This window comes from Paralichthys olivaceus, chromosome 9, assembly GCF_024713975.1.
Source record: "Paralichthys olivaceus isolate ysfri-2021 chromosome 9, ASM2471397v2, whole genome shotgun sequence".
NCBI classification, from domain to species: Eukaryota; Metazoa; Chordata; class Actinopteri; order Pleuronectiformes; family Paralichthyidae; genus Paralichthys; species Paralichthys olivaceus.
Genome location: NC_091101.1, coordinates 12489227 through 12501364, shown reverse-complemented (window position 1 = coordinate 12501364; position 12138 = coordinate 12489227). Strand labels below are relative to the sequence as shown.

The 12138-nt window shown below is 43.4% G+C and overlaps 1 protein-coding gene across 2 annotated transcripts in view; it reads left to right on the top strand.

Annotated features, from left to right (window-relative positions):
- nexmifb (neurite extension and migration factor b) overlaps nt 1-12138 on the top strand; it is a 51463-nt gene that overhangs the window by 26517 nt on the left and 12808 nt on the right. For both annotated transcript variants that reach the window (XR_011244061.1, XM_069531712.1), the window contains exon 2: nt 11783-11913. Coding sequence is in view for 1 of the 2 variants with exons in the window: in XM_069531712.1 (XP_069387813.1) it covers nt 11832-11913 (82 nt within the window). In the remaining variant the exon portion in view is untranslated. The remainder of the gene's footprint in view (nt 1-11782; nt 11914-12138) is intronic.

Sequence of the window (12138 nt, the reverse complement as noted above, 5' to 3'; positions counted from 1 at the left end):
TTGTATGCACCAAGTTTCATCTGCAAATCCCAGCTACTGGCAGGTTGTCTGCTCCTGCAGAGCCGGGCATTCTGGAAAGCCATCGGCTGAGGGCTGTTGTTTTTTCTTAATCTGGCAAACATCACGAACGATGACACAAAGAGGAGCTAGGTAGGTCGGGCTTCTCCCTGCTTCTCCATTTGAAGAGATTGGGGAAAAAAGGCAGACGGCATTTGTCTCTCCTCTCTCCGCAGTTAAACAGATAGAGTAGCTGTGTAGAATAAAGGAGATGCTTCTCTCTCTATCGCACTCCATCAGCATTATTTAGCAGACCTGCCAGTTGCTTTGTACAGCACCTCTCCTTGCCAAGTAGGCGACTGGCGGACGACCAGGGGCTAGTGACAACAGGCTACAGTGGAAAGCAAGGAGGGCTGTGTGGATGAGCCAAGTCTATTCATTCCCCTAGGCCGCTGAGTGAAGCACAGAACTCTATCTGCTCTCACTGCGGAGAACACTTTATGCTACACTGGAAATGATCATAAACCTGGCCTATCTTTTCTAATCAGAGTAGTAATGCCACAGAGTGCAGTGTTGTAACATTAATGGCTTTATAATGATTGTGGATACCCATATCCCTTAACCCTGCAGTTAAAAGGATTATGTTAACCACGAGGCTTCGAGAATGTTACGTGTAGTAGTATGCAGCCTACTGTCCTGGACGTGAATCACACGTGTCACAGAGGCTGTTAATAAATACATATTGTGTTTGTCGTCCCCAGCCACACTTCCATCAACCCTCCTCACTGAACCTATGGAAACATCAGCACTCGGCGGTTGGAAACAGAAAAGTGATTTTTTTCTGCTGTGTGTCACAGATGGTGGGAAAGCCTTTGTAATGCTAATATAATATCACACTGTGTCGGCCTAGCTCTGCAGTTTGCTCTGTGCACCAAGCAGCCTGGCTGTGGAGTGATTTACCCAGTATGGAGAGAAAAAGACCTCCCTCGGTTCACAGTGAAAAGGCTGTGTGGTTGGCGGGTCCTGCCGCTTGGCCTGCTGTGACCGGGCCTGCCTTGACTTCATTGATTCTGTGGTGCGTCCAGTGCTGCGTCCTGTTAATTAACTCTGTCTCAGAACATTTGTCCACTGTGTAAGCTTAGGAAAAAAGGATATTACCGAGAGGATATAGGAAGCATATAGTGGGTTATTATTCAGAAGTCAAGGCAAAGAATCTGCGGAAAAGAAAGATAATCTGCATTTCGTACAGCATTCATATTCACACAAATGCTTTCATTCTCCCGTGCAAAGCAGGTGTTGGCAGTAAAAAGGCACCTGAATACCTAATATTGTGCCTCTTAACACCACTGTTATGCCACCTCCCAACACACGAGCCAATGGCAGGCCACTTCCTCCGGCGTGAACCAATGACTTTGTGCCTCCTGCCGTGGAAGCGAGTCAGCTGCCAGAGGGGCGGAGACAGGGACATTGATGTCTTTCTCTCGTTGCGCCACGTCACATTGTTGTCTATTCGATTTCCAGCCCTCATCCCTGGTATTTGAATCACAAGGGGGAGTGTTTCATATCCTTGCTGGGAGAAGAAGGGGGATCTTGTCTATCTGAAAGAGCATGCTGGATTAAGGGGGTTATTTCCCCAGAGGGGGGGATATGAGAGTGAGTGTCACTCAGACAGCACTCACTCTCACACTGCCTCTGCCTCTGCATGTTGCCAGGGAGCCCCAGCTTTGACTTCTTCCCCTTTCCTCCCCTTTCTCTCCTTCATCGTGTAATCCTTGGGGTTTTTTTTTGTTTTGCTTTCTCTCCCTCTCCTCTTCCTCTCGTCTCTTATACATCCGCTTTCATTGTCCTCCATCTCGTCACACTTCCTTCCCTCTTCCCCTGCTGGTTAAATGCTGCCCTACAGGGGATGGAGAATTGCTTGGTTCGAAGTATGGTTGTTATTCCAATCACACCTCCGATACAGCGAGGGTCCAGTAAAATACAGAATAATTGGCAGGTTCCAGCAGCTTCAGCCAGCCATTCTATTCTAATATGTAAGTTGTGTACGTGTGTGTGTGTGTGTGTGTGTGTGTGTGCGTAGCTGTGATGAGAAGTGGTTATTGTGGGTGCAGCATTCAGAGGTCATTCCATTAATTACTAGCTCTTGTGTTACGTGCATGTTCTCACATTCTGTTTGTCAGTCTGTGTAGCCATGTTGTGTACGTGCTGACAAAACGTAGGACAAATCGCTGCTGATGTAATAATTGAACTCACATTTTCACTGTTTCGTGAAACCAGCCAATCTCATTGATACATGTAGAGTAGTTGAAATTTGGCTGCTGATGTTTATTTTTTCATCTCGCTCAATATTTAGCCTGCTTCTGCGTCATAACTCACAAACACTATTGTGTCTGTGTTATTATTGTGATTCTATATTTCACACAGCAGGGTAATGGTTTCAAACGGAGCAGGTGTTTGGAAAACACACACGTAATTAGCTGAGGGTCACACGGGTTCAGAGGGCAGAGGGCAGAGGTCGCATGTGTTCACCCCTCTGAGAGTCCCTGACTGATATGGCTCCGGGGGTGACCACTGATACACATCAATGGAGTCAAGCAGGGTAGCTAATCAAGCATGTGGGGTGTGGAACTGGGGAAAAAAACAGTGCTATCTGCTGGCAAACACATTGACACACAGACTTAATGGTACGTGTCTCCCATAGGTGCACTGCTCTATTGATTAGCCATTGATGGCCGTTGTAGCCACCACTGATATTGAGTGTGATTTTACTTTTTTTTCTTGTCTCAGCCGTTATTGGCTGCCGTGGAGGCCAGCACCATAGCGACCATCATCACTTTTTGTTCTGATGCCCTTTCCCTGTGATCCAGCCTCACCTTGAACGGCTTCTCATTTTGATTGACTCTAACTTTAAGTTCTTCCACAAACAGAAAAGTGCAGCATGCACACACTCACACACACATGCGTGTGCGCAGTATATACACAATATTGAACATAAACACACGCCTGCAAGGTGAAAGTCAGACTTTCTGATAACTGTCAAAGACACAACCGGAGCCAAATGCCTCCACATGTTCATTTAAAGTAAGGAACACACATCCACACAGACTCACACATTCTGAGGAAAAGAAAAGCGGTGCCCCTGAAAATTGCATAAATGTCAATTATTCTGGAGCGTATGCGAGAGAGGTAGAACAAAGTGGTGGTAATAAAAAATATTGATCACTTCAACACATAATGTGTCTGACAGGCATTGTTGGGGCAGAAACAGGCATTGACTGAGTGCCTTGGCAAGCCTGTAAACCTGCAGGACATTATGACACTATTCACACTGATCACTGCGGAGTAGTTGTACCCCGCCCCCCCCCCCACACACACACACACACACAAACACCCACCCACCCATCCAGATTTAGATTCGGCAAAGCGAACGAAGCGTAGCTCTAATAAATGCACCTGTTGGAATTATGATAATTATGTATCTGATGGCTGACCTTTCTTCACTGCTGCAGTCGAGATTATTTGATGCATGTGACGTGTGTATGTGTGAGTGGCTTTGTGTGTATCAGGCAGGAGTTTGTAGGGTTGGTCATGATCAGTAGTTTTGGCTCAGTGTGTCTGGGGGGTGGATGCATCTTCTGTATTTATCCGCACTTACTCATACATCAGCATCTTTTTAACTGTACTGAGTGGGAGCACTGTGTGTGTGTGTGTGTGTGTGTGAGCTTGTGTGCATAGGCTCATTAAATACGCAATCGTTTCATAAGACTAACCCTTCATGAGCAGTGGATGGACCAAACATAGATTTGCTAGCAAATGAATCTGTAATGTGAAAGTTTATGGCCTCTGTGTGTGTGTGTGTGTGTGTGTGTGTTTGTGTGGGTGTATGTTTTGTGTTAAAATAATGTATGAACCTACAGTGCATTTCCAATATCTGCGATCAAATAATTTAGCTTTACATGCCTCACCCAGATTTCCTCATGCTCTGGGTGTTCTTGGCTTGTTATAGCAACCTCAGGCAAGTTAAGATGTATTTTTGTTAATGTTATCACATTCACTGGGTACTACCGTGTACTTTCATGTACCATGAGAAGATTTCTGTACATGGGAGCAGGATATATCCATGTGTTAGTGAGGATGCCATTGCTTCTGTCTCATTAGCGGCAGTGCTGAGGCCCTGAGCTGCTTCCCGTGCTCCATTGGGATGGCTGATGAGGCCTGACTATGTGACCTTTAACAACCTAATCAACTTTTAACACCTCGCCTACTGCCTGCCTTATTGCCATTCTTCTCTCTGCCATTCACCTAGAATTTTTTTTTTTCATTTAGGCAGGAGCCTTGTTTTGACTGATCATCTGTACAGGTATGAATGAAGCAGCATTGTGAACACATGCTGCAGCAGCACCAGCAGCAGCAGCCTCTGGAGGCACACAGTGATGTATTGTAATCGTCTGTCTCTCTTCTCGTTCTTGACCTTCCCTCCGCTTAGTTCTCTCCTCTTATCTCTCTCTGTCCTCTTCTCCTCGCTGCTGAAGAGCTCAGCCTGTGCAATGATAAACAGAGAAACAGACACAGTTTTCAGTTATCAGTTAGCATATAGCAATTTAAAAGTCAGATGTCATGCAGCATGTTTCTGCACTGGATAAGAAAACTACATGAATGGATTATTCAATACATGTTGTACCCTCTTGTATAATGTATTTAGTTATAGGCCTGTATTTAACCAACTTAGTCCCATTGTATGTAAAGATAACTTTAGAATTACTAATTCATCTATTTATTTCATGATGATAAACACTAATAACAAACATCACCATGCTACGGCATAGTTACGGCATCTTCAATCTTCTTTGTCTGAACAGCTGCAGCAGTTGATAATAAATATTGATAAATTATATAAATGCACTGCAGGGGCATCATTTATAATCTTTTATACATTTTATGTTTAAAGCACCAGTGTCTCACAGTTTTGACAAGGTACTGCAAAGAAAAATTTCATTTTCATCAGAATGAAATGAAATGATTAATAGCCAAACAAAACACAGACCTGAATTGGAGGATTAACATGTAATAAAAAGTCCTAAAGTATAATCATAATGATGCAATTACACCAACACCTGTGAAATAGGGCTATAAAATTTAATGCAGTTTCATGTAATTGTTACTCTTTGCCATTAATACTGTCATTATGAAGAGACAGCACCAAAGATGTAATTTAATTCAGCACAAATTATTCAATACTCTCCAGTCCAATCCAATTACATCTTCAAAAAATTATATTATATGTGTTGTTATCGTATTATATCTTGTTTTGACTTGTTAGCTGGTGGACTGGAGACATAAGCTGCACTTTGTTTGCTACCAGTTTTTGTTATGACATTTAATGTTTCAAAAAAATATATTTTGTAACTTGGGGAAAAAAGATTTTTAGTTTGAACTCAATAAATGTTCCTACATACATTTTACAAGTGTCAATCCAAGCTCACAAGCTATTTCTCATTTAATTTAATTTTGCTTTATCTTTATCCTAATTCTACCAACCAATAGTCAGGACTAAACAATCCAAATTGTGCTTGAAAATGAGATCAGCATAGAAAGGCTGTTTCTTTTGTCTTAATGGTCATATAGGGATTATTTTTCCATATGTACTGGAGAATCCTTGAGGTTGAAGGTTTATTGTTGATCTTGGCTGCAGCTTTAAGAGAATAAGGAGGAAATTTAGATTTTTCCTCTTATCACATGACCAAAATTCTTCATTTGCATCGTGTGTGATTCACAAGACAAACACCATTGATCCAGTTCATATCAATATTCCAAGACCATTAAAAAGATCACCACAAATGAGGTGGTGAAATGCTCCTTTAATTAGACATTAAACTGAGAAAATGTCAACAGATTTATGCTGAAAGATAAATGAAAGGAGGTGAGAGAGTCGTCTCTGAAACCACATACTGAGCTGATTAAATCCTGAGAGGAGTGTCACTCACATACTATATCTCAGCAGCACTACGATCCCATCAAGAGCAAAACACTAATAGGCCGAGCAGCCTCCTGAGAAAAAGACTCTGATATAAGAGGCCGGCACCTTCACTCTGCGGCAGACATGAGGTCTTGGAGGTAACAGTGGTTACAATTGTTCCAGTCTGGATCTGCAGGTTGTGCTGATAACAATCCAGCTCTATAATCCCGATACATACTGAATCTTAACCTATTAGATGCTTCCGGGGCTCTTCAGCCGCCTGTGATTGACGATGATTATCTCAAGCAGATTCCATATCTCTGCCATCACAGGACCATGTCAGGGATTTCAGGTGTGGAGGTTTGATCAAATACAGCAGCAAACATCTGGCAGAGAAGGTGTGCAGTACCAGGGGCAGATGTAGAAGGCTCTGTTGAATTAAGATATACAGATAAGGATGTCTTTCTCTTGTCATAGGTCAGAGACAAAATCATTGAGATTTGTCTTCTGCTGTGATATTACCTGACAAGTAATCGTCATGACCGAGTCAGTCAATTGCTATAATCATGTGTGTATATTGAAATGGGTCTGTGATAATGTTGAACCCCAGCTCGACAATTTGCCTCAGCTCCAGGGAAATGTACAATGTCGGTTAACTTATTATTTATTTATTTATTTATTTTCTCAACTTGCCCAGCACCAAACAGCAGCAGTTAATGAAAAGGTGGTGGATGAACAGGGCTGGTTTGGATTCGGTGCCTAATCTCTAACCGATTCATCACATTTCGACAGACAGAGACCAGCTGGTCTGGAACCAAGAACCATTTAGGTCAGGGTCTGGGACGAATGTGACTAATAAGACCCACCAAAGCTGTAGGCGGCTTTTTTTAATCAAAATGTTTAAAATCATTATTAATATAATTAGAAGCCAATGTAGGCTTGCAAAAAAATCCAGGGGTAAAATGTTAGGTATTTGATGCAGGTTATCACTGCAACATATCAACTCAATAAGGTAACAAATAATATATAAGCATGTGTTTTATAGGTTGTTTCGCTGCCCTCAAGTGGCCAAAACTATTAAGACAGGTTTAAGTTTGTGTTTTACATGAGTAGAGGTCAGTCTGATGTATTCCTGACATATGACTTCTTTAGATATAACACATTTACATAGAAAAAGCTGTAATAACCAGTCCTACCTACAACTGCTGAAGGGATGCAAAGGGGTTTGATGTGATCTGCTAGAGAGCGCTGCATCTTTGTCGTTGGCTTGGTGAGTCAGAAGAGGAGAGCTCTGTTGTAAGTGTTGAACTGTCCTGACCTGATGAGCTGTCACTCTTTATGTTTGTGAGAGAGAAAAGAGAGTTAATGTCTCTTCTGCAGCATTGACAGTACAAAGACATAAAAGCAGTAGAGGGCTACGCGAGAGCTCTGTGGTCCACCGATCAATTAACAAGAGAATCTCAACAATTAGTCGCTGACGAGGACGGAGAAACAAATTAAGTGGCGTGATGGATCAGTGGGCAGCACTGTTGTCTGATCTCAAGACAGCAGAGGTCTATTTTGGGGAGTCCCCTCTCCATTATAGTACTGTCCTTAAATCTGCAGCTTGTCTGTGGGTGTTGAAGAAATGACCCTCCTCAAAACAGTAGAAGTAGAATTCAGAGACCTGCGCATGTGTAAATTGTGCTTGACATAAAAGAAATGTTCTCAGGATCTCGGAACTTCATATTTGCTGTGTAGTTTTCAGTGGAGGTTTTCCTCTCAGATAGAGAAATTCAGATAATTCTGCTCCATAATATTTATAACTTCTAGTGCAGTGTCCATTCAAAACATGCCTATATGAAATGGGTTTATTTTTTGGCTTGTGGTTTTGCTGCCTGCAGCCTTTGCAAACAACTTCACCCTGTGCTTCCTCAGGTTCTGCGCAATACACCTGTGATGAAAAGGTTTGCGTCATGGTTCAGGAGAAAATAGACACCCAAGCTGTGGCTAGTCACGGTTAGCAGGAGCAGTGAAACACACAGTGGTTCAGGGGAAAATAAATATCAAAGATGCGACTACTTGCCCTCAGAATCACAGTTAAAGGCACGCCTGTTTTCAGACATGAACTTTGGAGAACGTCCGCACAATGAACAGCGCAGCAGGAGATTCTCAACTGAGACGTGTTCACAACAACACGGAAATCTCCCGATAGTTTAGATAAGCGGTGGCGCAGAGGCAGGACAGAGGAGTTTTTGTTGACAGCACAGTGACACTGGCATCAGCCCTTATCACCAAAAAGGTCTCTTGACGTCTTCTTTGCTGTCTTTTTTTGTGATGGCAATCCTTTTTTATCTTGAGATATTTGTATTCTTTTTGTCTCTTTTTCATTTTTGGGTCTTGTATGTTAGAGAAGTCATCAACATTTGCTCACTGTGAATTCCGACATGCTCCTGAGTTTTTACTAGGGGGCTGGCAGGAGAAACTCTACTCAGACAGGCCCTCCGGAGGATGCGTAGGGCAGTCTAAATAAGCCTTTTAGTCATTTGCTTTGACATAACTACATGGTTTTGGAGTGGAGCTACTGGTATGGCGGTTAGTATAGCGAACTTAAAGTTTAATTCTCAATTGGAGAGTGGCACTGTCCCTGCTGGTCATCTGATCGTGCCTGCATTCATCACGGGAGGTGAAAACACCTGTTCCTGTAGTTTACCCGAGGACGTAGACACGTTGCCACGCCCACACTGACTGCAATGTGCTGTTTGCCTCTTAATTCAAATGTTATTAATTCTAAACATATCATACCAAATTTGACCAATAACATTCCACGTGTGAAGCCGATAAGATGAAGTATTCTTGAGATATGTGTTCCACAGACAGACATGCAATATGAATGTATATTATTATTACTGGGTACCTGTACCATGTATTTGATGTGGGCCTCTCTGTCCTGTACTGCTGCAAGTTCACAAGCTGAAGAGTGCGTGTGAGGCAGATTACTTAGTCTATCTGCAGCCAAACGGTGAACCTGCTCTGAAACCCTACACCTGTGCTGAAAAGCGGAGTCGCCATTTCAGCGCTGTCGGTTTGGACCAGTGTTCCCTGTGGCGCTATGCCCTCTTCTAGAGTTCGTCTGTTGGGGATCTTTTCCCTGGCCCCTGACTGTCTCCCTACGTTGACACAATGAGCCTTTTGTACCTACATATGCCACTGCTGTGAGACCTTGCTTAGTATTTTCAACTATTGTACACAATCCCACTCGAGCCATCCCTCCTGTGGCCGCTTCATTGGAGAGAAATACAATCGAATGGAAGAGAAATGCAGTCAAACGAGGACCAGGGAAGAGGCTTGCAGGAATTTGATTGTGGTGCTGATAAGTTCCATATAGCGCGAGTAAACATGTTCTTATCTTGTTATCCAGCTTGCACATTAACACATGGTGTGTGGAGGAGGGTTTAAAAGGATAAATCAAATCCTAATCACTTTGTTTGGCTTTTCCCACTCTCTGCTCTTTGTCTCTGTTTCTGTTCCTCACCGTGCAAAGAACCCGGTGCACATGCAAGAACAATAGAGGGGTCAGAAGTATGAGCCATTTCCCTACACCTGCTGAATGCTCCAGAAATGAGTGCACAGTGATTACGTGCCCTAATGTGTGGTGTTTAAAGAGCGGTTTCCTGCAGCAGAGTTAAATGGTGGTGCCCTCTGTGAAGTATTAATGATGTGGATGGATGAATCAGGTCGGCGCAAACCCGTTGATGGCAGCCGCGGCGCTCTCTTAAAGCTGCACCCAGACATCAGGCTTAACCGCTTGGCAAATTGGACATGCTTGTTGGCTGTAGCTCCAATTTATGTGCACTCTCTATTGCAGTAAGTCCATCTTCATTATTGAAATGGCCTCTCGTCAGGTCTTGACAGTGGTGGAGATGGTGAGGGGAGGGGGAAGCATACAGGAGAAACGTGAATAATGTGGAAAATAAACACATTTGAGGCGCTGGAGCTGGCTGGCGGGAGGGGGTGTTGGGAGTGTTGTGAAATTCCCGGCTTTCGTTCTCTCCTCATGTGATTGTGTGTGCAGCTTCTGCCAGTGGATGCTGATGCTGTGAATCCTCAGCCTTGGGGCTTTGTCTAACACACATGGAATTGTGCATAAACGCACACACACACACACACACACACACACACACACACACACACACGCACACACACATGCAGAGACCTTGCACATCCACAAGCAGCTCTAGGCGCTGAGCTCTGGCAGGACCTCTGTAGCCTGACCAGCATCCCAGCTGTGTGTTGTGTCACTGCCACTTCGGTGACACACTGCTCAGTGGCTACAGCCTATTTTTAATAGGGTGCTGCTGTGACTGTTATTTCTCTGAGTCCTTGGGATTGTTGCATCGATGAGGCCGGGCTCAGCTCATCTGGGTCAGCCATTTCAGGAGGAGGTATCCAATTCCAGTTTATGCTTTGTCAAAATAGATGTCTTTATTGCCAGATGTAGACTTTTGGTTTCTCAGTGTGTTGAAATGGTACAACATGACCTCAGAAACCATCGCTCAGTCAGGCTCCGGCTTTAGGAGTAATAGCGCCTCTCTGTGAGGAGAAGAGCAGGTTCCGGCTGGGTCTATCTACAGGGTCCCTGTACCTGCTGCACACATGAGCAGATGTGATGGCTCATGAGGTAATTACCCACTGAGCCGGTGTGTCTGCAACTATAAGCTGAAGCAGGGGCTCCCTTCAGGTATAGCTCTCCCGCTCAGGTCAGCAAGCAGCTAATGACATTTAGAAACAATAGGATGAAAGAGATGGCAGTTGTTTGTAGTCAGCCGCACACTACCTTTGTCTTATTGTCTTCCGTCTGTCTTAATCTCCCAGCAACCCCTTTCACACCACAAGGAGATCATGTTATTAGATCCCCCTCCCCTGGCTCATTTGTCATCCTGCAGCACCACTCCTTCAGAAAAGGACTGCAGCAGCCGAAAGAAAGAAAACAATATTAACAGGCGGGAGGCCACAGCATCAAATCTTCATCATTTACTGGCCCGTAGTCGCTCGTAGCGTCATTATTCTTTCAGGAATCACACTTGTTTAATATGCTTTGCCTTTCCTGTGCCACCCCACCCAATTTCAACAGGCTGACAAACTTCAACCCCTCTTCTCTCTCTCAGCCTTTCTAACGCATTGCTTTGTATTACATTGTACCTAGTGCACCGCATCCTGCCACATATGCACTCCATCATACCCACCCCCACTTTCACCATCACTCGCTACAGTAAAACTATTGTTAGTGTTCACAGTTTGCTGTCACCGCCTCAGTCACATCTCTTTAATCTCTCTTCTTTGAGCCGGGTTGGTTTTCATGCTGCCGAGGCGCACAGAAGGGAGGGAGTCGGCTAATTACAATAAACAAATATGCTCAGAGCTGCCTATGTAAGGTTCGCATAGGTTAACAACTCTGCTATAAATGTTAAATGAAGCTTAAAATAGGATAGTATGGCATACAGTTTCCATAGTGATCTGGGCTGTGATTCTTTGTGTACTCTCTTGGTTGACAAAGTTTAAATTAATTTTAGACACAAATCTGTGATACACAGGAGAAATTAGTGATTGTTAGTGCCACGAGGGCTCGTTTGATGGCTCTGTCATGTCTGGAGCTTTTTCTACTTTTACTGCAACAGTGTGTTTGTCTGTGTCTACTGTTGTGTCTTTGTTGTAATGAAATCTAACTCTGTTAATGTTATTCTGGATTTGACATGTGGAAGTCACCCATTAACGATTCCCTTCGTGCTCACGTCTCTTCTCTCTCTCCCCCTGTCTCCTCTGTTTCTCTCTGGCTCTCTCTTTCAACAGGTGGGACAGTCAAAATGATGCGTAGGAGGTGCAGCGTTGAGTCGTATTGATGGATGTGTTAACAGACAGCAGTCTCACATTGATTGTGAAGACTTCAGAACCAGAGAATGCAAACGTATTGGAGAACACAGGTGAAAACTGTTCACTTTTTCGAATATGTATACATGTATTTGATTGATCATAAGCTTGATGTTAAATCCATATAAGGTATTTTTAAATTAACCCAAATTGTTAATTTTTCTTTTTAATTCTTTGAAAATTTGCTTTGAGACTCAGTTGTTGACCTAAGAGAAAATTATTTTAATCAATAATTCATTATTATAAATTAAAGCTTTAAACTTTGAAACTGCAATTTG